The 27293-nt window shown below is 32.5% G+C and overlaps 1 protein-coding gene across 4 annotated transcripts in view; it reads left to right on the plus strand.

The window, feature by feature from the left end:
• The window catches only part of LOC125069572 (supervillin-like), a 187133-nt gene that overhangs the window by 24101 nt on the left and 135739 nt on the right, over positions 1-27293 (plus strand). For 3 of the 4 annotated variants that reach the window (XM_047679098.1, XM_047679100.1, XM_047679099.1), the window contains exon 4: positions 10451-10562. In XM_047679098.1, coding sequence (XP_047535054.1) covers positions 10451-10562 — 112 coding nt within the window. Of the gene's footprint in view, positions 1-10450; positions 10563-24482; positions 24617-27293 lie in introns of those variants that run through there. The other variant, XM_047679101.1, reaches the window with a different exon arrangement.

A 27293-nucleotide genomic window follows, 5' to 3' on the forward strand; every position in this document is an offset into this window, starting at 1 on the left:
GTCTCCACGTGTTTTTCAAACCACGCGTCGGCTAGTGTGAATTTATTTATAAATTTTTTTGCAGGAATTTCAATCCAGGGTTTTGTGGTCTAGATAGCTATAAAACTTACGAGTCGGTCGTTCGTGAATAATGTCAATATGCGATTTCTGATTAGTCTTCTACAACTATAACTAACAAGTTGCCCTCAACATGTCATACTTGACACCATTCTGCTCGTTCATGCTCTATTGGCAGCCTTTTATCTCCTATTGGACATAAGGAAGTCTATTTAAGGGCAAACTAAACCTAATTTAATAAGAATGATTTATAATTTATTTTGTAATGTGATTAGGAATTATTTTATAATGGATTAAATTGGCATAATAAATCCTATTGTTTAAAGGTGGCATCGTGGATATGTTATGTAGATCTTAACTGATGATTATGGGTTCGATTCCTGGTAAACAACACTGTTTGCTTAAAGTGAGTATTTGATAACAATAACAATTGTTTATTTTTTAATCGTGATTTATTATTGATATATGAAGCAAAGTGTTATGAACATCGTCATTATCGTAACAAATTGGATACTTTGAACTTAGATAACAAAGGTATTGAATTAGGTATACGCTTTATAATAATAATATTTCTTTACTTGTAAAAATCAATTTTGTTTACCGAAATTATATTATTTACGAAAAATTATTTTAGCTTTGAAAATGTGACGGTTCTGATAAGTATCTGTAATATGAACAGAATAATTACCCCGTTCGTCAGTAGTTACTTTGACATAAATTAATTATAGGTAGCAACTTTTTGTCAGGCGTCTGTGAATTTAACCCGATCTACAATTCGAAGGCCAGCTAATAATAGTGGACTTGTTTTAATTTTAAATAATAGTAAGTTGTTAAACTTGACTCTCCGTTAGTTATTACAACATACCAAATATGGTCTCCTCGTACAACCTTCACCCCTGTACGTTGCTAGTTACAAAGATAATCTACACTCAACAGCTATTCGCTTGGCTTTTCTGAGGAAACTGCGATCGGCTATTAAAGCCAAGGTTTCGTCTTAAATTTATATTACAAATGATAATATTTCCTATGCAATAAAACATTTGAATAATTGTTACTTCTCAGATATGTTAACAATGTGATTTTCCCTTACTATATTTTTAAGGCAATTAGTTTGTTGACAATTTGTTCTGCTAAATATTTCCGCATCGAACCGAAGCATATTATTATAGTAACCTTTCTCCGTAAATGTAGTTGTCTTAGTGAGTTCAGATATTTTTTATGTCAGACTTTTGATCCTCCTGATGTTAGCGTGTTCAAGCAATCGAACTTTTTAGGTTCATAATATACACATGTAACACACACAGTGTTGATATGGATAATAATGGCAAATTATTTGTAGGTACAAAACGTAACTGCACGAATATAAATCATTCGTTACAATGTCTATGCACCGCCAACCGATGTTATATTTCTCGTGTCCTTAATTAGACAAGATCACTAATCCTTTATTTAAACAACAGCTAAACGATTATATTAATATTCGTTAGTAGAGCAACTTAATAAAGAAAGGAATGTAAAACAACAATATCGTTTACGCGTGTTATTTTTACGACAAATAAACGCAACGTAACATTGTCAATTTGTAATCCGTTCAATAAAGTCCACCGCTTTATTGCAATTAGGCCACTGTGATCGCGTTCGATAATCAAACTTATCACATGCAAAGGGGTCAAGTGTTCGAGCGAATATGGCTATGTCATATTGCATGTAAATTATCGAAGCTTCATTTAAACGCCTCATATGGTACTCTGCCTTTACATGGTAGGAGCATGTAGTATGCGTAATTTGTAAGCCAATTATGTACAACGTCCGCGCGTTTAATTTTTATTAAATAATTTGTTTGCCTTAATAGTTTTAACGGTTAAGAGTTGCGAGTTCCAATGAAAGAGATAAATCAATAACAACTTTGTGTTGGTTCTCTTATTACTTTTATTCTAGGTTTCTTAGATAATAACTAACTAAATATTTAGGACGCGCCCATTATTCGGCGAAATGATTTGTTCATTTTCAAATGTGTTTTGTAATATTTCTTCTTTATTTTGAATAAACTGGTGATTGGCAAATTTTTTATAGTTTTATTTTATTTCTTCAATTGCTTTTTGGTTAACGTTAATTGATTTAGAAAAAGATCTATTTAGAATCAACCGATATAGTCGTCTTACCTAAAATTTTCCTTCATGGCATTGGAGTAGATGTTCCCTGTAAGCAGGATAGAACACATACATAAATGGAGTGTTCAACATCACAGCACCAATATCGGCAACGCCGGCTAAGCAGAAACTAATTCGACGTGCATCGCGTCGCTCGTCCCGGTGTGAAGACACACTCGTTGACCATCATTTTTAGTTAGTTTATAACGCATGGAGAAAAACATTTGAATTGGCAGACGTTGATTTGTGTTGATAATTGTATGCGTTTTTCTAAAAATTGTTATAATGCCCTAATTCTTGCATAAGCCCTTCTTAAGACAAACAATAGTTTTAATTCCTTTATAAATATTTTTCAGATTAAAAATAAGATCAGGCTTTTATTTGGTCTTCGAAAGTAAATATTCTCTTTCTTAAATTATTAAAAAAAAAATCTAGTTTTGCATCTTTTTTAATGCTTGTATTTTCTGGAAGAGCAGTTACTGAATTGTTAAGTGAATAAAATATTCTGTTATAATCTGTTTTGTAAAGTCTTCCTGATTACAGAACCGTGCAAGACCGACTGGATTTTTTAGGAATTTCCATACCTAGACAGGTTTTGTTTTGATTTCATTTAATTATAAACTGCAAGTCACTCATCTACGTTTGGCTCCAAAACGATGAAACTTTTTTTTAATGAAAATTTTAATATAAAATAGTATACATTAGTTCAGTTAGAATTGAAGTTTGTCGAAAACAATTTAATTTATTTTGTTTCTGTTTTTCATTTTTTTGTCTTATACATCCATAGCGCCGCTACCTAAACGGCCAGTAACATTTTTCAAAAGAAATTATTTGTTAATTCGTAACAATTTAGTAAAATCTCATCAAGAATCCTCGTTAATTTTCTGCCCATCTACGGCTAGAACTCTTCAAACCATCTCTCATCTATCTCTCATCTATCTCCCCATAATACCTGGGACAAAAATAGGCTTACGCTATTAATATATACAATATTCTTGTACATATGTAATACTATTTTAAATTGTATTTGTTTTTAATATTTTCATTGTATCTTTTCGTTAGACAATGTTTAATGTGTTAGTAGTGTACATCTTTTATTACACTTTTTATTTACTTCGCAATCACTTGTAATCTTAGCAAATGTTCAGTATCATTGGGAACACAATCCTATTTAACGTTTCGCTTCTCAGAAATTCTAAGATGTTTCGTAAAATTTATTGCGCTTACCGAACGCAGTTGTAGTAAAGACAGTTTTATACTGAATGAATAGTTACCAAATCGATTTGGTGTATGTAAAGTCTAATTATATCACTGAGGTTTCGCTAAAAAAAACTCTGCGGTGATACAATAACAACATTCTATTTAAAAAAATGTTTTAGTTATTAGACATGGATTAAAAGTACATATTTAAAACTAAAATATATATTATGAAGACACAGCTTCAAGAAAAGGGAATATCAATAATTTTTAACAAGACCTTACGATATATCTTTCATTTTACACTGAATATTCAGCATTTAATGGCATATATTCAAAATTATCCTGTTTTACATTTACTTATAAAGACTTCATACTAAAATGTATCTAATACATTTACATATATAGTTCTATGATAAATTCTCAATTAACATAATTTAATAATAAAAGACTTACAACTACTACCTAGATAACGATTTAAGAGAATGTCTTAATCCATTATTACGAATAAGGGGATCCCGTTTTTTCATGAAAAAATGTCATATTTTTTTGTATACTTCTTTTTCATTCTTAATTAATCTAAACTAATCCAAATTTTTATAACAATTCATTGTCTCCGTTCATAAATAAACTTTTTCACATCAAGCAGCCGCTTTACACCAGTCTTCAACCTTTAACCAATTGTGTAAGACCTGAGTGAAACTTTTAATAATTTATTTTAAACATTAAATACTTAACTTTTTTTTTTTTAAAGTATATTTGGCACAAGTTGAATCGGGAGGTCTTTAGAAATTGGTCAAGCGCTGTTGCCAATTTTGGTAGCACCCACAGTATAATTGTATTGTATTGTATGGAGACGCGTTGATATGCGGGCGACCTCGTCTGTTCGTACAAGATATCTTCGTATTTGGTTATGATTATCGATCTGACCTTATTTAATGTTATGAAATAAACGTTCGATTCCAAGCAAACCTGTTACTTTTTTTGTCAAAATTATTGTTATTATTATTCTTTGTTTTCGATTGTTTAGTATTAGCTCAATAGTTTCTATATAGCTTAATTACGTTAGTCTGTCCGTGTGAGTACTCACTGTAAGTTATTTTATTAGCTTTGATATTTTTCGTTTGCCTATAAACCTACGCATCTTATCTACCTTCTTGACGAATACTCCTCTCATATCTCGAGCGCTGGCTTAAAGGGATCCCTTAACGGCATAAGTCTGCCCTTATCAAGTGAAATTTTCTTGTTTAGTTTCAGTTATTCTTGTATCATCATTTTTATTTCATCATTTGTCATAGTAATATTTATTGTAAACGGGTAATAGTTTGTTTGTATGTAGTAAGTAATTTCTGGAACGAATGATCTACTTCTGAAATGTTTTGTTTGAAATTCATCATCATAATTATTCCTGAGTGTAATAAGGTTGTGAATTACATATATATTTTTTTATTAATAAATTGCATCCGTGCGTCGGCTGGTCGTAAAGGGATTTACTTTACAATGCTTTCTGTAGTTGTGTGGGTGTGGTACATTACAGACACAATGGATAAAACAACAGGTGAATAGGAAGAAACATAAAACATGTTGTTGCCTGCCGTATTAACACGAAGCAGATATACTAGCTCAATGGTTGAAAGTACTTTTTTTTATTCATTGATAGATTTACGCAGTTAATTAATTGCAAGATTTACGTCAGATATAAAGCTTTGATAAAAGAGGCCACCGGATTTACATATAAAAAAAAAAAAAACTATGTACACACCCAGTCTTTTTGTTTATTGTTTTGTTTATGTAATATTCTAATTAATTATTATTAGAAGTAAATTGGAAAATTAAAATTTCTTAGTAACTATATCGAAATATTAAATATATATTAAATTGTTCTTGTTCAATGAATGCACAAAATATCAATATGACTTATTATAAAGACATTTCTCTGAACATCGGACAAATGAAAGCAAATGATCAAGACTGTTCATTAGCACTACAATGTATTAGTTATTATTTTGTCATTTCTATAGCGTTGTCCATCGTTCTATCATGGGAACTAGGTTGCTGTATTCCTCATGTTCGTAATTATACTGCCATGCACACCCTTTTACAGTTAAAATAACCAGTGCTTGGCTACCTACTGACACTGCTAGCTGCCTACTTCTTCCACCATACAGTATAACTGTATTCAATTTTAATTATCCAGATATTTATTCGTACACGTTTATCGTTTACGTTTAACATAATAACAATAATTACTGTATGAATATGTGTGTGTTATGAATTTATCGTTCATGCATGAAATTCGTAATGTGCACGACAGTGAGACCGGTTTACTTCCTAAAAGTAATATTGTTTATATTTCAAGATGGTATACGAACTGAATTTATTTGAAGCTTCAATAGTGAAAGTCGCGTTAAGGTCTGGATCGTTGACACTAATATCGTAAGGGATGTAAGTTGTGCGATAGTGTAATATTAGTAATTCCTTGAAAATCGGCATAATTGATTAACGTTTAATAATTAAAAAAAAAAAAGAATTTGAGCGTAATTAAATAATATTTGGTTATTTATGGGTAGTTTTTGTAGGAAGATATTAATGCATTTTTATACACACTGTATTGACAGTACCAATTCTTAGTTGTATGATCATGAATATCATTTCATCATCATACAGTTAAGAATATTCTTAATTTAAAATCTTTATTAAAATATATATTAGATATACCACTTCTTTCAGTAGGGTTATTCGGTAATAAGAAACTTGAAACTCACCGCAGAAAACGAGCTTGGAATGTCAGGAATGTTGCATATCACAATGCAACATTGATTACAATAAGTATATTTACACGTATCAAAATGGCGTAACACCGTAAGCCGGTTGTCATTTAATGGGTGAGATACGAAGTGATTTTTTGACAGAATCGCACTGCTGTATAGTATACGGCACAATTACGAATTCAATTCCTTGGGATAAAAGTCTAGTTATGTAAATGAAAAGTCTATTCTCGATATAGGCAATATGAACGATATAGACTAACTTTCGTTAGAACTCACTGGTTTCTCTTATGTATAGTCAAGAGGGGGGAATACTTGGTCATCGAGGCCACATATAGAAAGAGCATATAGAAACAAGAATTTTATAGCAATAGAAAAACATTTTTTGTATGTCGATATATTATTCATTTAAGTAATAAAATATTTCGAAATGAAAATTCAAACTATGAAGCCAAATAATTTTATGTTCACATTATTAGTTTGACGGCCGGGGACACACACCTTTACCTACAATCGAAACTAAGTGAAAGACTTGTGCGATCTGCGCTTGCGCACCTCCAGTTGCGAATACGACGCGCACGCGACGCGCATGTACTGTTTGTGCTATAAATTAACTGCTGTTAATTCGGTTATTCATCATCGTTGCTTAATCTTTTAACTTTTTTTCATCCATCTTAAACGTTTGCTCTAAACACGTGTAACATTTGTTTGTTTGTGTAATTTTCATACATTTTCTTGTTATATGTTATTGGGTCACATTACGAAGTGTTGTTATTTATATTGCTTTTGAAATAGTATAGTGTATCGTTGGCCGGTGTTTGGTTACATTGTATTTTATACTATAACGAAATTATTATATGGTGAAAGTTATATTCTTGCTTAGAAGTGACGTCATAAACTGAATTACAATAATTTACTATCTTAATCTTATAGATGGGAAAGTTTGTTTGTTTGTTTTAACAGATGGGTGTTTGTTACTCAATAACTCCAGAACGGCTGGATCGATCTGGATGAAATTTAGCTTAGAGATTAATTGTGATCTGAAATATCAGATATGTAGTTCGCTTTTTATACTGCTCACGCAAACGAAGCCGTGGACGGACTCTAGTAGTATCTATATAAATCTCATATTTTTTAAGAATCGATAGATGCATGTTTCTTTATAAGCGATTATGTGATTTTGGTAGACGTATTGTGTTTTATGAAAGTACAAGTGTTGTACATTAACTGCAGTTAATCAGTGAAATCATTTCTGTATACATGTACAGAACTTCCGTTTGGTCGTCACGTCAATTCACATGTTAACATTATCAACAGTTCAACTTCATATCACAAGACGCGAAATGGTTCAGTGTTTAGAACACGTGAACCTTGATTGAACATTGTAGGTACAAAGCCGGGCAAGAACTAGTCAATCTTTATTTGCTTAGTTTTGGTTTATATATGACCTCGTGCTCGGTGTTGAAGGAAAACATCGTGGGAAACCGGCTTATGTTGAATAAAAGGCACATGTGTATCCACCAATTCGTATCATATTGTGGAATATGCTCCAAAACGTGGCCCTGTCGTGGGACATTAGCAGGCCGTCACTTTACTTTTTTTTGTTTTCAATGCTAGCTTACATACACCATAGTTGTGAAAAATAGTTGTTCATAAGGTCGCCTGTTATTGAATTGGTATTAATTAATCTTCTATAGTGAGTTGGTAATAAGCGCAGTGTGGGGGTAACCTCGTTTATGCGATCGGTCCTTATAAGGCGAACTGTTAATGTTAATAACTCATGGTACCCTGGTGCTTGAAGTCGCGACAGGATATCACTGCAAGCGTATCTTATTTATTTTATATATGTGGTTTTTTTTAATTCAATATGTACTAATAGTACGAATGGAGATTTTAATCTTTCCTCGAGTAGTCTGGCTTCAATTTTAGTTTATATAAATGCACAAATAAAAAGTATCGGAAAAAAAGTAACAAAATAGTTAGCAGGCATTTCTAATTGAATAAAAAAAAATATGTTCTTTTAATTTATCCAATTGTTCTATTATAGTTTAAAAAAACGGCTTATAATATGAAGTTGTTAAGTAAACTAGTACTCTTTATATGTCCAACTGCAGGGATCATTCGTCTCCTTTGAGGAGAAAGTCTGTTTGACATTTATTCCAGCACGTTGCTCAACTCGGTTTGGTGGTTGTACATGTGAGAAATTTTCATTCGAAACATGCATGTTTCCTGAAGGCATTTTTTTCCAGCATAAAATGCATTATAAGCACAAATTAAGCATATGAAAATTGAGTGCCGCTTGGCGTATTTCAACATACCACCCTTACGCTGAAATACGCCAAGCAGCACTCTTAGGTTAAAATTGATGCTTTTTATGCGCTGGACTATCCTATATAATTGTGTAGTATGTACAGACAGAGTTTTATATGTTCAAATAAAGACATAAAAATAGGAAAATGTTTATAAATATCTGACGTAATATCTTTCATTATTTCGTTTATATAATGTCGATGTTTCAGTTAACGTAGTTTTCTCATGCGAATTTATTAAGCGTCAGATAAATCTTTAGCTATCAAATCTTATAGGTTTGTTCACAGTTAGATTACGATGTTAAGTTATCTAAATTTATATTATTCAAGATGACGCATACAAAATTCAAAGTTGTTAGTGAAGTAAGTAAGCAAGTGGTATTTGCAAAGCGATTTTTTTTATTCATTACTCATAACTAGCGGAAGGTATAACTACGTGTTACTTAATTATCTGATAATCAAAACATAGATAAAAAGTAAATTATTTAAAAAAAATTAATAATAACATGAAAATAAATTTCAAAGGAATGATAGTTTAATTATAAATACAATTAATAACTAATTATTAGTAAACATTTAAATTACTCATTTAATTTTTAATGTTATTGTTCAATAAAATTTGCTGCATTTGTTACAAAACTATGATTATCCTAGAAACGGCTGATGTATCACGCTCTGCATTGCCGATACCATCGCAGAGAAACTGCGTGTCTAAATAGATTCCAATATTTATAACGAGCACCGACAGCTCTCGTTAACTGATAAAACGAGTTTCACTTTAAAAGCTATCACGTCAATAGATGAAATTACTTACGTATCGAGGAAATTGAAATATGGAACGTTTTAGCATCTTATGCTATCCTGATTAGGGTAACCACGCTCTGAGAAACAAAAGCCGGACTCCGCAATCAATTACCCTAGATATTTTGCTCCAAAGACACTTTTATAAAGCTAGACTTACTTGGTAAAAACAAATAAGAGTATATAATTTTTAAAGTTGGACATAACTCTTTTAATATTCGGGATAGACTTGCTCTGAATCGCTGCAACTCGGTTATAATCTGTGGAATATATTAACAAAAAATCTTACTAAAAGTAGAGCCGTAACTATAATATTTATCCGGACACGACCGTGAGAAGCTTAACTTGACCATCATAAACCTTGGTAACCCTAATCCCGGTAATAGAATTTTCAACCGGTTATGAATTTGTAGGGACACCGGCTATTAATTTGATAGTTTTGCGTGACGAGTTTGCATTGTGGGCGGTGTACTGAGTTTATCTAGATCGACATTCTAGTCTGCGAAGGACGCTGTCTGAGTCGTTCGAACCTAGCTTTATATTTCGCAATGAGAACTCGTACCTGCTTCTTAGTTATTTGATATTAGTCTCGAATTACATTTGTGGTAATTGTTTCTAGTTTCGTAATTTCGTCTATATCGTTTTCTAGTATGCTCTTTAGGAATTATAAATTGTTGGAATTATTGCATTTCCAAAAAGGTTTCTTTTGTATTGAGCCAAATATCTCTACTATTTATTAATTTTCCTGTTATTAAGTTGTCCTTTTGAAACATTCGTCAGAAAAAATATGGATGAAGTTACTAAATAGTTAATTTTAATTAATTATGACATTTATTACTGTAATGTAGGCCCAACAATAAAGTAACTACGAGGAATTCTTGAATCTTATGCAAAAATTATCATAAAATTCATGAGTTTTATCTAAAAACAAAATGAGAATATACTTTAAGGAGAGCAAAGTTAAGCAGGTGAGTAGGTTTTTTGTATAAGATCACTGTGAGATCGTTATCACTTTAATGAAAATCTTAAGATTTCTTTGAAAAATAAACAAATAATTCTAAAATTAATTTATTTTTATTCGTATATTATGTTATAACTTACTATTATGTTATATCTAGATATTTGTGAAAATTAATATATTTTTTTAAATTAGTTATTTTGTTGCCAGCGTGCAAAGGCACCAGAATGCACGCCGCCATGTCGCCGCGCGCAACCTCGAATAACAAGCACGCCGAAACGTTCTATCGAAGCGCGTGCGCCGCCAACGATCGACTCAGACGGTAAGTCGCCAACTATTTATTTAGATCAATATTACATTTCTGTTAGATTACATTACACTAAGATCAACACTTCATAATAATAAATAATATAACGATTATCGAACCGATTGCGTGTTGACAATGCGGTAGGTATTATTATAACAAAGAAGAAAAACGTAAGACATCCTTTTTGGTTAAGTAGGTAATATAAAAATATTACATAACTTAGATCCAAAACGACATATGTAAATATTATCTCAACTTTTAATATTATCTGACTTTAAATTAATTATATATAGGTAATTGCTGAAACCTTTAAAATAAAATCATATTATTACATTTAATTACACGAAAGATACTGTAAAATTATTAACAGAGTAAAAATAATATTCTTTAGTGTAGAATTTAAAAATTGAAAAGTATTTTTCATTACCTATAACATTTTCGGCTTAAAGGTCAAAAGTCAAAGTTAAAAATGTATTTTACCTGGGCTGTTTTCTTTTTATGACCCTTTATATATTTTACACGGTAATTATAATTTTAAATACGGTAATGAAAACCTAAAGATGAATTGTGTCCGAGCAACGTCTGTACATTTTTGCGTGCGTAAGTGCGTATTTCTCTGTGTGTGTTTTCGTTTATATATGTGTGTGTGTACTGAAACATAATTCATTAATCAAAAATAATTATTTAAATTTCTTCAAAGGTGAAAAGAAATGATAAAAATATCTTTGAAACGGTAAAGTACATGACATATAAAATATGTATCTACTAAAGAAAAAACACGTCTTGAATATTTTGCTGCGAATAGCTCCGTCTTATTTCTGAAACACGTTACGCCTTTCCTTTATGTACTTACTTATCGTAACAAGTTCTGTGACAAAACATTTCTTGACACGCGAAGATATTTTTAATATTTTATGTAACTTGCATATACGAAAATAACTTCATATTGTCATACTGATTATGTAGTTTATATACTCTAAATGAATTTGATAAATCTAAAACTATTGCTGTCTCTTTCCCTTTTTTGAGCTTAAAAAGGATAGCAATTCTTTCAGCCAGCAAATTGGATATTTCTTCTAGTACAGGAGTAAGGTTTATGATTTAAATTTTATTTTTTTATGAAATCGATTGAGATTTAAGTCAGCATTTTTTTTATATTATTCAAACATTACAACAAGACCCTACCTGGATTGGTCTTGTATCGCAAACAAATTAAGAGTTTTGAAAAGAGATTAGAGGTCCAGCCAGCAGGTCTAATATATTTAAAAGGAAACTTTTTTCTTAACTTCTACTAAAATACAATATTTGCTTTAGGGTTAAAACATATTTGTTTTTATCACCATCTAAGATAAGTTTTAAAAAAAATACTTAATCATGCTCCATTTGAGGCAATAACTAATACATTTAAGTAGTCCCAACTGATAAGAAACGAAGCTGTGAATTAAATATAAAGTTGAACTACTGGGACTATTATCGTAGATGCACAAGTTATATTACGAAAAACTCTTTAACGTTCAACAGGGACGTGCTTTATCGTTCACGTATAAGGTTTTTATTATTTAAACGTTCCATTTAAAAACTAGGTAAAACAGCCGTGGGTACTAGGAGAGTAGAATCGTGCAGCGTTCGAAGCACACAGGAGGTATGCATTATTAAGCCAGTGTTCTGAGGGTCATACTAAAATATCGAGACTTGCAGCCTCAGGTGGTATATAGGGCAAGGATGTTTGTAACATGCGCAGTAACTTTATATAACTTATTTTATCGAGCTATTGTCTTGTGCACAATGACATGCTGGCGATAAGTGAACTTGTTTCGAAAATGGCTGGAAGTAGCCGGGTTTTCTAAATATCATGCAATTTTCTCAATAAAACTATAATTGATATATATGTATATTTGAATACGATTTATCATCAAGGTATGGAGAAATTGGCAAAAGTAAAAGTAATCTTTCACCTTAAAGGAGAAAAGGCAATTGCGATGCAGTGGTGATATTTAAAGCTCTTATTTTTTAAACATCCTTAAAATCATAATTACCTTCTCGTATAAATGTCAACGGATTAAGTGTATTAACGTATTCTTCTTAAATATATTAATCGAGTTGTATATGTGCACTGTGCAAGCCCGTCTGGGTAGGTACGACCCACTCCTATTATCGATACGACCCAGATATTGTACCGGCAAATAGCAATACTTAGCAGTAGTGTGTTATTGGCGGATTGGTGTAATAATGTAATGAATGGTTAATAGGTATTTCTTACGGCGCCAATGTCTATGGACGGTGGCGACTACTTACTATTTACAACCCAAACCACTGCCTAGGTCGTCTATGACAAGCATTTGAGAAAGAAATGGGAAGAAACAGCAAGAAACTCAGCATGTATTCATTTTTGACGAATTCAATAATAAATTGTACTAGTAGTAATTATTTGATGACTGTCTAGTCGGAACAGATAACACTATTCCATGCCATTGAAATTAAACGGCATAATCGAGTTGTCCTTAAATTAATCGTTTTAAACTTGAATGAAATGCTTTTGTTACATACGATAACTAATGTTTACATTTATCGTCGATTCGAGTCGAGACCTTCTGAATATCATTTAGACTTTGTTTCTTATGAATGATTCATTGATAAATTCGCCAAAGGCATGTTCATGCTGTGGCCACATATTCGCAACACGTCTGTACTAGCAATTTATGACGAATTGTGAACGCTAATTCCCTTGCGTGCCTGACGGTAGGCTTGACAAGGCTCGTGCGGTTAGCTAAACTTCGCGTGCTTATAGGGAAACGTCTAGCGGCGTGCACGTCACGTCTTCCATTTTTTTTACCGCGTTTAGTTCGCATGAATTCGTCGTTATTATGCGATTTTTTTTTAACGTGGCCGGTGCTTTACTTTGTATAGCCTTTTCCAATCAAAGGATATAAACAAACCTTTGATTTCGCATGGAATTATATTATTTATAGGCGAATTTATGTTTGTTTGTTTTTATGTCTTTACTCTTTTCGTGATTGTTGTAGGTTATAGATAGAACAAAAAGTTTAAGTGCGACAACGCGACACGATTATTTGCGCGAAAATATGGCCGTAGCATTACTGAATTTAAATTACTGTATTTTACGTTTCATTTTCATTTTTATTCCGCGAATTCTGAAACTCTGTTTATTTTGTTTGCCGTTGCATGAAAGTTAATAAAACTAAGATGGAGGTCAGAGTATGTTGGTTCCCGAGGAAGTTATCCTCTATTGCAACTTTCACAAGGCCGCTGGGATGCAGTCCTGACCTTTCTTATATTATTTTCTCATTTTCTTTTTAATATAAACTTCGTTAGAGAAATAATGAAGAGTGGATTTTTAGAATCCATCGTTACGTTTTCGCTGAAATTAATTAATCGCAAATATTTGATTTCAATTAATGTTTTTGTTATTAAAAGTCGGAACGTCTTGATTAAATATTTTAATTATGGAATGAGTTGTAAATGCATTAGATTTTTTTTTTCTTTTTTACAATAAGTTTAACGAGTTGAATTCTCGCTTTACAATAAATATTTATCATAATTGGTTAGTTTATTTATTATATTACCCATGGGTAATTATACACTTTGTTTAATGATTGATGTATAAAGGGTAAAAGTTTCGTTAAGTAAATAATAATTGTGTTTCGTCCATTCGCCATAAATTTACTTTTTTACTCAGTTTACTTGTAGTCCACTGCGAAAGGGTCGACGGTCTGTTATATAATAATACTTAATGAATACAAATAACTGAATTGTTTCGGGTAATGCTATAATAGTTTGTTCAAATACTTGGTATAATTAAATATTAACTAAATATTATATTCTAAGCGTCAATAGCGTTAATGGCTTACGGGCCGTCTAGCGGTGTAAAAAGTCGCAGGATCGATCCTGAACCCTTGGGCTATTATCTAACCTAACACCACTCGTGTTATACCTTAGCCTTAAAAAAAAGAGGGGGGGGGGCTAAATATAAATATTGCTAATTCCTTATTTAATTTGGGGCATTACTACTACTCTTTAAACAAATAATACATAAGCTGTTTGTCTATGTCAAGTTCACACCATGACCTAGAGTCCGTTTCGTGGTTCCCACTGACGCTTTTCTTCTTTAGTAATGTTTTTTTTTGTCTGTTGAGCAGTTTGATGTCAAGCCAATGAGCCACATGATGATAAGTGGTCATCACCGCCCATAGACATTGGCACAGTAAGAAATATTAACTATTCTTTAGAAAGCCAATGCGACACCAACCTTGGGAACTAAGATGTTACGTCCCTTCAAATCGGAACATAAGAATTCTAAAAAACTGTAGGTTTTATATATGCTTACCTACTACCTGTGTCAGATTGATATATTTAAGGAAAACTAAAATATTGTATACGGTACCTAAATATAATAAACTCTCGCGTTTCCTTATTGACATTTCTTGTACCCTCAATTTTCTTTTTCAATCAAATCCCCCTGGAAATCGAGATATTCTACTTTCAGAATGATTACATACATATAGATTTATATTTATGTGTGAAGTCTTAAAATCGGAACTGGGATGTAAATAAATGCGCTCTAAAACGTAAGAGTATTTTTAGTAAGTGTTTTATCAACATATCAAACAACGCCTACAGCATTGTGCTGTTAATTTGAACTGTTTGCGGTGATCGTAATCATTGAGATTAATGTTCTTTTCGAAAAAAAAATGGTTATTAATAGCGGATCTTTAAACACATTTTCGCGTTAATATCTGTGCATTAGGGACAGGTGCAACACGCTAGCTTCGGTCTAAATTAACAAGTGAGTGTTCAAAATGGTGTAAGTAGAGTTTCAGCCGCTAGTTCTCAACTAAACTCAGGCTGTTATCGAATAGCCACCAGTACCTAATATTTACATTCATTGGTTGACATTTGACTTATTTAATTTTACGATGTATTGAATTTGCTATTATATATGTAAAGGCATTTTTTAAGGAAAACTATTTTGTCGTATTTGATTTTATTAATGGTGACAGGACGTACAGTTAGCAACGAATATCCTGTGAGTGTATATCCCATCTATTATTGCTAACATTAAAGCTTAAATTAGAACGCTGTATAGTGAAAGTTAAAGTAAAGCTAGTTCTACGACAACGGTGTTTGATTTATATATAATCAACGATAAATACATAATGATACATTGAGAGAAATTTAGCCTTGAATAGAAGTAAGAATAGTCTATATATATAAAAGCGAATACCAATCAACTATTAATCGCGAAATCTTAGAAACTTTAACATTCATATAACTTTAAATTTGGTAATTTCCGTACATGGTGTGGTTAAGTACGGACTTTACGAAACTCCACCCCTGAGGGGGTAAAACGGATGTTGCAATTTTGTGTTTTATAAATTAAATAAAGAAATATTGGACAACATCACATACATTACTCTGATCCCAATGTAAGTAGCTAAAGCACTTGCTTGTGTTATGGAAAATCAGAAATTAGTAGTAATAATTTAGTAGTAGTAATTTATATGAGTGTAATATATAAATAATATAAATAGTTTATTTTTATTTTTGCATAAACGTTCAGATTAAGTAGTAGATTGTTTTGTCACCACTAGCAAAATCGTGTTAAATTGTGTGGAAATCGTTGTGATTTTCAGCCCAATCGGAGTGGAAATCTAAAATTTATTTGAAATATTTGAGTTACACATATTTGTAAGTTAGGATAAATACAATAATTAATACATGTAAAAGTAATGATCAATCTCACACGTTAATAAACTTTGTATATGTATATAGTTTTTCACGCGAAGTCACTGGATCCTTACGTAATAGAATGTAATAGATATTTATCACTTACAATTAGGTAATATAAATTCTTGCGGAATTAGATTTCCCTAAGGCTCTGTTCTGCTCAGAATAACCTGGCACTAATGCGAGGTTGGAATGTTTAATGATATATGTGTAATAGTCTATCCTGCTTCAGAAATATTAATTGTAATTTTTGCGGACTCCATAAAATATGTTATCAATAATTATGTAACTACATATATAATCTAAAATTAATAAACGAGCCGATTAGAAATTGTATATGATTAATATCCCCTTATATTATATCCCCTTGTTTATTATAAGGCTTAAAAACCCGTCTTAAAACAGTGTCTTACGTCTTATTAGTATTGCTAGATATAACATAACCATACGTATTAGCTATCAACTAAAGAATTTAATGTTACGTATTTCTTTAAGAAACTTTCTGAAGCAAATTGTTTTTTGTCAACTTCAAATAAAACTGCTTCAAAGGGAACTGTTTCAATGTTCCATACGAACTTAAAAAAGCTAAGCATTGTTCACACGCTTCCAAGTGTAAGGGCGGGATAATATTTGTATTGTTTTGTTAAAGCCTTTCGTTGGAGTATATTTACCACTGGCTCCACTGAACTACATATTGCAATTTTGATCAAATAACGTTGACAGCTGAAACCGAATGACCGAAACACGTAAAACGTTACTCGTTAAATAACGTAACGATAGATTTTATAATATAATAACAAGGTCATTGGGTAAAATAGTAAAATATTATGTTAACTTAACGAATCACCTATATTTATAATATAGTAAGTTCTGAGATATATGTGGTTGGAAAATACCACTTCTCTGTCACTTTCAAGTATGGAAACATACTTACCATACCTTTGTAAGCTTAATTACGTAAATATTTACTTATTTATGAAGCTATGTTTAACAGTTATGTTGAGAATGAATTTCTGTAAAGTCTGACAAATTGGGACGTGCCACATTGCTTACTGTGCAATACACATTCTCCGTTATATAACGTCACATATAATCCAAGTATTTTATTATATTTTTAAGAAATATTCTTTGTTTATAGTATTTATTTGTGTGAATGTTGTAAAATATTATGTTGAACTACTACTGAATAAGATACTATCCATAGAATTGACTCGAACTTGTAGATTTCTCTATAACTCGATTTGTGACGTAATAAATACATTTTTACTTCTTAAGTTCACACAGTTTTGTTAAGTTAATTTTACCCCCTTAGGGGTAGAGTTTCTATAAGGAACCTACCTGCTAAATTTCCAAGTTTGTAGGTGTTATAGTGTCTGGGATTTCCTGATTAATCAGTGGTATTTCGCTTTTATATATACATATATCTTAATGTTTATGTTTATTTGAGGGGCACCAAAACCAAAATGGTGAATAACAGAATGGTGATGGTGATATTTCTTGTAATAAATTAACTAGTTTAAATAAATATTATTATACAGTTGATAATGATAAAGAGAAAAAAAAACAGAAGGTAAATTCAATTTCCTTTTTATGAATGAATACAAAAACAGCGTCCATGAAACATTGTCTGGGTCACGAGAAAGGTTAGATTCAAATTAAACTGCAATTTCAATTCTATTACTGATAATATATAGTTTAAAATCACATTAAAAGTAATTATTGAGTAATCATATTTTAAAACAGATTAAATTTCGTTTATTAAGCTAATTTCGACATTATTTAGTAAGAGAAAACTAGTGTTAATCATACTGAAACTGTGTATCCTTCGCATATTATGCCTGCATGATAATGCTTAAATAGAAAATGAATATCTATTCAAAGGATTATGTTATGACCCTTAAGATATTATTAGATTTGGTATCTAATTAATGAAATGAAAGAACAATTTTATGTCATTCACTTTGAGTGCAGATGTAACTATTATATGTGATCAAATGAACTTCTTGAAGTGAAGTTCGATCATTATTATATGAGTCGCTTCATTCGAAGATACAATTAACTAAGTAGTCCTTTTAACTCACAGGCATTGTCCGCACGTTTAGAGAATCGATTCATAATCGACCTCTTTTTATTTTTATTTTTTATAGCTTATTTTTTCATGTCGTACTGTCACTTGTCACATCATTCTTGTTTAGAGATTTACAATAAAAAGTTTTTAGTCTGGCCGCGGGTGGGTGGGAACATTGTATCTTCGAATGAAGCGACTCATATAATAATGATCGAACTTCACTTCAAGAAGTTCATTTGATCACATATTATATGTTCGTCGCTTCATTCGAAGATACAATTAACTAAGTAGTTGTTCAGAGATGGTTATTATGAATAATGTTTTATGTAGCCATTTCAATAAAATATTCATATAACAAATAAAAACTTTTATTCTTCACACATATATGGATTTTATTTATTTGAATTAACAAAATTATCATTTTAAATTATACATATGTATTATATTAATATAATTATTAACCATTATCAATTCCACAAACGGAACGTGCGAATGTTCCATCATTCGTAAGGGGTCGGTTATAAAACCGAGCAAACGACAATGATGATCTAGTCCAGCCCGCTGTCTTTCTAATAGTGTCAATGCAGACTCCTGCTGATGCTGCTGCCGAGGTGGAGGCGTGACGAGTACTGTGTGCACTGAACACAGATACGTCAATGCCACTCTCCGCTAGAGTCTGCTTGATCCACCTACTTATTGTTTGAGAAGATACTGTTTTGTGAGGTTTCTTACAGCTCAATAACAGTCTATCTGTGTCTTCAGACCGCAACTCTGATGTTACTTGAAGGTAATCCTCCAATGTTTTTGCAGGGCATATGCTTGGGTTGTCCATAAAAAAAAGGTAAAAATAGTACAGGCTGGTCACGATTAGTTGCTGATGTCTTTATTATATCAGATATTGTGATCTTTATACCAGAGGGAGTCTTATTGATATTGGCCACTTTGATAAGTGATAACGTTTGGACTCGGTGAGAAGTACATACGGCTAATAAGATTGTCAATTTTTTTGTTAGTTTGGCTAAATCTAGGTCATTATTAGGGTACCAAGTGGAGACAGTGTCGAGTACCAGCTTTGGATCCCATGTTGTGGTGTATTTAGGCCGAGATGGCTTTTGTCTATAAATTGCTTTTAATAAACGTTTAATACGCTCGTCAGATCTGACATTATTTCCGAGAAGTAATGATAGGGCAGATCGATGATTATTAATGGTACCATATGATGCACCCTCGTTAAACATTTTAACTAAAAATGATATTACTGCTGACAGTGGTGCTGCAAAAATACTAACCGAATTTTTTGAGCAAAATGACCACCACAATTTATAAGTGACTGAATATTGTTTCATTGTATTATCTGAAATTGAGGCTACCATTAAGTCTAATGCTATTTCGGGGGTTCCTAATCTATTAAATGCTTCCCTGAGAGCGTCGCGGCCCCCAGGGAAAGGCTGCGGTGGAGTCGGTGGCACGAACTGAAATTTGAACATAAAAGATCTTTACTGGGTTCGAAAATCATAATATCTGATATGATCATTCTTTTTAGAAGGGGAAACCAAGCTTGTCCAGGCCAATACGGAAATACCAGAATACCCATAGCTTTGTCCGTTATAACTTTTCTCAAGCATTTAAGAATAAGAGTAAACGGTGGAAATGCATAGAAAAAATTTGGATACCAGCTGATTGTGAACGCGTCGACTGTCATTGCATCGGGGTCTGGTTTCCAAGAAATATATTGGCGACATTTTGCATTGATACGGGATGCAAATAGATCAATTTGCGGTTCACCAAGGATATGAATTATCTTTTGGAATGCCCAGCCAGATAGTTCCCATTCTATATCCACGTTAGGTTTTCGTGATTCTTGGTCAGCTTCAATATTTTCGTGAGTATTAATATATGATGCAAATAAAGAGATCTCACGCAATTCGCACCATTGCCAAATTTCTTTAGCCAAGTCATTTAAATGAGGAAACCGAATCCCTCCCATGCGATTTATATAGCATAAGGCTGTTGTATTATCTACCCGTACCAATATTGAACAATTAGAATGTGAGCTAGCAAAACATTTCAATCCTAGAAAAACGGCTAATAGTTCTAAACGGTTAATGTGGAAGGATGATTCCTCAACTTTCCATCTTCCATTTGCTCGTTTCCCGTTGCAAAAAACTCCCCAACCGGTTTTAGAAGCGTCAGTAAATATTTCCAACTCAAAATTCGTATCACATCTTAAGGATTTTTTAGTTGATAATATGTTTTGTTTCCACCAATATAAGTCACGTAAAATAATGTCAGTTAGTTTAATTTTTGCCTCAAAATTTACATTTATTTTTAGTGCTAAAAATTTCTGACGTTCGAGGGTTCTGGTATATAACCAACCATATTTGACTGCTGGACAAGCAGCAGTAAGAACTCCGATAAACTGTGATAATTCTCTGATAGAACATTTTGGCAATAAAATGAATTTATTAATTAAAAACAAAATTCTATGACGTTTTTCATCTGGTAAACTTAATAATTATCAAAATTGATTACAAAACCAAGACATTGAAGCAACTCAAGAGTTTTGTTGACGTTGTCTTGGCATTCTACGGACGTATTTCCTATGCATAATATATCATCAATATATATAACTGATTTATAACCCTTGTTACGTAAATAGTTCATGACTTCTTTCATTAACTTTGTGAAAACTCTAGGCGCTACTGACAAACCATAAGGCATGGCATTAAATTCGTATGGAATACCATCAAATTCAAAACGTAGATATCTACGGTGTGATTTTTGTATAGGTACTAATAGATATGCCTCTTTTAAATCTATATTTGCCATGAAGCCATCTTTTGGAACTAATTTAGCTGCAGTTCTGTAGTCTTCCATTTTAAAATGTGTGGTATGAATAAATTTATTTAATGATTTAAGGTTAAGAATAAATCTCTTTGATCCATTAGGTTTAGGAGCTAAAAATATACTAGAACAAAAATCATTTTTAGATCTATTACATGGAGATATAGCGCCTAGGTCAAGTAATTTATTAATCGATACTAACATATCGTCCCGATCAGTACCAGCAAGCAAGTTCCTTGGAGTTGAAACTTGCTTAGGATATTTCCAAAATGGAATAGCATAACCATCTGAGACCCATTTGAGTATTTCTATATTATTAGAAACGTGAACCCAACAACTATAAAAGAGTTGTATTCTTCCTGCATGTACCTTTATTGTTGAGCTATCGCACGTGGTTGCTTGCCCTGCGTAGGCGGCTTCTGTTGTGCAGGGCCCGTTGGTTGGTATTTCCGACTCAATAAAACACCTCGGCCTCTCTGTCCTTCTCGCCCCCCCCTGTTCGATGAAAAACGAGGGGGGGCTTTCCAGTTTCCCTGGGGACGTGAGCGACTTGTCGATGCTTGATGATTGACAGGTAAGGACGTAGACAAAGATTTCAAGTTTGTAGGAGGCTTCTTTATTAGGAATCCCTGCTTTTCAATCGCTTTTGATACTTTAATTTTTTCGTAAAGTTTATTTCCAAAAAGCATGTCGTCGCGATCCATATCTGGCATTATATTTAAAAAGGCCTTGTTTAAGCCTGGTGCAATAAGTTTTTTTCTTGCCTCGGTCTCGGTGTGATGTAAATAACATAATATGCGACAACTATCGCTTAGAAATTTTATGGCTTGAAGCCTATCTTTGCCTTCATCTAATAGTAATTCTAAGCCTTTGTTAAGTGCAGCTATACCTATGCCTAATTGTTGCTGAACCGCTTCTACCTTTTTATCCCGGTTACGGGTAGTTTCAGCTATGGCAGCCAAAATTTCCGGATTTAATGTTGGTGCCTGTAGTAACGAACAGTTTTCAGGTATCGTGTATTCTTTCATAAGTTTTCCTTTGGTATCTTTATTAAGACCCTTTTTTAAAATAGGCAACCAAAGTTTCGAAAGCTTTTCATGAATGCTTGGCCCGAATTTGAGAGGTTCTTCAGCAATCTCGCCCAGGGCGCAAAGAATATCCGGATCCAGCTCCGGAGCCGATTCCGGGACTGGCAACGAAGTTAACTCTTCACTACCCGCGACATTTTCCTCTAAGTAATTCTCTCTATCACTGTTGTGTTGTGATTCTCGTGTAAGCTCGCCATAATCGTTGTCTGAAAAAATCAGACAAAGAGAAATATTATTGAGGGAAGCCAAAGAACTTTAATCGATTTATAAAAATAATTCGAATTCTATACCAGAGTGTGAGCATAAAAATTCTCATCATGAGGATACCCGATCTAACTCTGGCATTATATGGCAGGTAGTATTAGTTATGTAACAATAAATTGCTTTCGTGAGGATACACAATCCACCTCCCAGCATCACATGGGTTGTATAAAGTATATACAAAGAAATTGCCTTTGTGAGGATACACGATCCACCTCTGACATTATATCGCAGATAGATATTATTTGTATAACAATAAATTGCTTTCGTGAGGATACACGATCCACCTCCCAGCATCACATGGGTTATATAAAGTATATAAAAAGAATTTGCCTTCGTGAGGATACACGATCCACCTCCCAGCATCACATGGGTTATATGAAGTATATAAAAAGAAAATTGCCTTCGTGAGGATACACGATCCACCTCCCGGCATTATATACTTAACCCAATAGTATTGAGAATGCATACTCGACTTAGTAGGATTTTTTGACAATCACTAAAAACCCACGTGTTAACTCACGGTTAACCTCAAGGGATTCAAAATTGCCTTTGTGATGACACACGGTCACCCTCTAGGCGTGATCGTCTAGTATTTTAATTACTGATATCAATGGATAATGGCTTCAAAAAAAAATACTAACCGGATTGATCGGAGTCTGATGTTGAGTAGACGATCCGATTACGTTTGCGTTGTTTTTCTTGAAGTTTTCGGAGCTTGCGCCGATAACGACTAATCTTTTCCTCATTTCTTCGTTTTGTCATGATGATTTTTTTTATAAATTTCCTAGGCCCGTGCGAACGTTGCCTCGCTCGGAAAAAGAATGATGTGACAAGTGACAGTACGACATGAAAAAATAAGCTATAAAAAATAAAAATAAAAAGAGGTCGATTATGAATCGATTCTCTAAACGTGCGGACAATGCCTGTGAGTTAAAAGGACTACTTAGTTAATTGTATCTTCGAATGAAGCGACGAACATATAATTATAAATAATGTATGTATAACCGCATCAAAATCCGTTTTATAATTTTAAATATCGAAACATACATAGGGACCGACAGCGGTAAGCGACTTTGTTTTATACTATGTAATGATTATATCAACAGATAATGTCATTAAATGAATTCTAAATATGTTGTTTGATATTCCACCTAATATGTTGCCAATCGAATTTAAAATGTATTGTTTAAATGGAATGATATTTTCGTATCTACAACATCGACATATATATGTATATATCGTATATATACATATATAATAATACAACAGTTGCTTGCGTCGTATTGTTTATATATCAGTTCGTCGACACCTAAACTGTCTTAAATATCAATCAAATTGACGCAGTTAAGCTTTCTTCGCTTCCATGATTGGTTTTTTGTTTAATTTGCCCCTTGGGAGGCGGTTTTATTTTCGTTATCATTCAAGTATATTCCGACAGATGTTAGGACGCGTGCGCCGGAGCATGTCAGTCTACGATTCGGGTTCGTTGCGCGCGCTTATCTGATTAGAGATTTTATCGGGACCTCGGATAAGGAAAATTTAATTACAATAATCGTACTTAATTAATAATAACTGATAATAAAATCTATGTCATTTATTAATCGGACGTAATTGTCAATAGATATATATCTTTAACAGTAAAGCGGTGTAAATGTTAACGTGTGAATTAATACATTTTAATCTGTAGACACACGTAAGAAAAAAAATAAAAGACACGAAAGCATTTTACCGTTTTATTTTTCAACGTTTTTTTTTTTTTGCAAGACGGGTAATTGAACGAGTTTTCATACGCTTGGATCGCAACTCCCGCGCATGTGCCAAGCGGTCGGCGCATATCTTTAGTGTCAGCTAGTGACATCGACCCGTCTACCCACATAATCACGCACAAGGAAACAAAGGAGCCTGCGTTTTATTTTCTAGTTGAAAAAAATAATTCATCCCGTTCTGAGGTTTTGTACGTGTCGATGTGACAATGGAGACTCTGTTAGTGCAAGAAGGTCCCATAGTTATATCTTGGATTGTCTTCTTAGTGTTGATATGCCGGTGTTATTATCATATCGGTGAGTTTTTATAAATTTTCTTTATTAATAAAAAAATCGTCGAATGTTATTAAATATTGATATGACATTATCCGGTTACATTTATTTGATTTCGAAATTTTAATGTTGAAATAAATAAATCTTGTAGCAATATTTTTCAAATATATTCGTGTTTTGGTGTATTCCAAATAAAGTTTTTTTTAATGTTTAATACTAAATGCAATACAAATAGTACACAAACGCTCAATGTCAACATATGTACATTTCACGCGCACGCGCTCATCATCACACACTGCATGTGATGAACTCTTAATCTGCATTCTAGTTCTTATTGACATCAGCTTAAGAACTATCGACAATATCCACACGATATATATACACTCTTTTTATTACTTTTCATAATAGTTATAAGGATTATATTGGCTTGAATCGACGATAGACTATGTCTGTAAGCAACCATGCGTACCTCATTCTCTGCCGACATTTCTGACAAATTGTCATTCGAAACTCGATAAACTCATAGCTATTATATACATAACTTTTGTTTTTATAATTATCTATAATTATCGTCTTTCATAATTGCATGTATATATGATTATTGTATATGATTCACGTGGTTGACTGTGGAATTAAAACTATTTCAATCTTATTTGGACACGGCACACACGCATATAAGTACGATGTGTTCGAATAATTATACTTCCCGGACATATTTCTGATTAATTAAATTTTGTATTACTATATGATATAATAAAGAGTGAGTTTGTTTCGATGTTTATTGACCAATCACACTCAAACACGCATATTTAAAATACATATTTTTTATTGTATTTTTTTTTATTCATTCAAGCCTACGGTCGAACGTATGCAGGCAATCTTGTATTAACTAAATATATAAATAAATTGAAATATTTTGTTGAAACTGATGTTTTGATGTTGGTTATAATCGAATTAACTAATCGTTCATCAATCATTAATGTATTTTTTTAGAACTATTGAAAATGATGTAATTGTATTGGCTAATTATATTGATTCTGTTTAATATGTTTTAATTATAATATTGAAACGAACTATTGTATATAATTTGTTACTAATCTTGTTGGTATAAATATTTATAGCGGTTTAATTTACATTCATTCCAGATTGTAATCTTTACACTAAACAAGCATATCATGTTGTAAACATGAGTCATATTGGTCGACTACCTATCGGATTTTTTTTATGAATATATATAAAAATTATTATATTCGAATTAATCCAATGAAGATATCTCTTAAGAATAAGTTATCTATTATTTTAATTAACCGATTCTAAATATAAGAACGTTAAACACTTTACCGTTTCTGAATTAGGTCACTGGGGAAAGTGCCTAACAAGTCTTACGTTTCTAGCCTTTTCCTACTTGTACGGAACGAGCAGTCGCTCGTCGCATACAAGATGCCCTCGAGAACACGAGAGCGCTCTGCAGCGCTTTTCATCCGAACTTTTACTACTTAACCAGGATACGAGTGGAATATATTTTTATTGGTGCCGTAAATTGCAATACTTTATCGTAATAGAAGTTCACTTGCTCTATATATTATCTTGACGTAATTAATGTTTTAGCGAACGCTTTGTACGATCTATTTAACTAAACGTTTTATCTCTGTTTAACTTGACTTATTGCGAGAGAAAACCATCGGTATAGTTCGGTTCGTGTGTGTGTATTGTACACGTGTGTGTAGAATCAACTATAATTATTTTACTAAAATTGTTATATATAGACTGAAAGTATATAAAGTATCTATGTATTGAAATATTCTTAACTATTTTCTTTTTAAGTTTCTTTATTGATAATCTAAACGTCACCTATGTGTCATGTCCTCTTAAAATTGCATTTGGTTTCTGTATATTGTTTTGAAACACGATAAAATATTGTCATAGATACGTTAGCCTCACTTAAAGGGCCGAGTATGGTTTTTAAAACATGTTGAAATCTTTATGGCCTGTATGCTAATCTATATTTTTTCTTTTCTTTTTCGATGATGTTTATATTTATTAATACTTAAGTGAAAGTTACCACGGATTAAGATGGCTTTATTATGTGATGTAAACCACGTGTACAGGAAATGCCAGCCATGGAATAATTACAATGAAAATATACGATACAGCCCGACATTAATTACTTAAAATATCAAATAATAAGTACAATCACCTTTTCTTTTCGCATCGGTGAGGCGAATTCTGTGTCGGTCATTGCTTTTATCTTTTCGCCGTGATTCTGTTATGTTTTCGATTATATCGGATATGCATGGTATTTGTTTATAGGCCATAAACCGGGTCGCGTCCGTCCGTGCAAAAGCAATATACATTAACATGGATAATAAAAACACGTGCACCTCTAAATATTCATAGATGTCGCGTAATCGATACACATATTCGTCGTGGCTTACCTTTTATGACCGTGACGATATTGGTCGTTTGTAGATATTCAAAACTATATAAAGGTCAACAATTAGCATTAGCATTAGCATTAGCAGCCTGTAAATTTTTCCCACTGCTGGGCTAAAGGCCTCCTCTCCCTTTGAGGAGAAGGTTTGGAGCATATTCCACCACGCTGCTCCAATGCGGGTTGGCGGAATACACATGTGGCAGAATTTCGTTGAAATTAGACACATGCAGGTTTCCTCACGATGTTTTCCTTCACCGCCGAGCACGA

Source organism: Vanessa atalanta, chromosome 15, assembly GCF_905147765.1.
Source record: "Vanessa atalanta chromosome 15, ilVanAtal1.2, whole genome shotgun sequence".
In the NCBI taxonomy this organism is placed as follows: Eukaryota; Metazoa; Arthropoda; class Insecta; order Lepidoptera; family Nymphalidae; genus Vanessa; species Vanessa atalanta.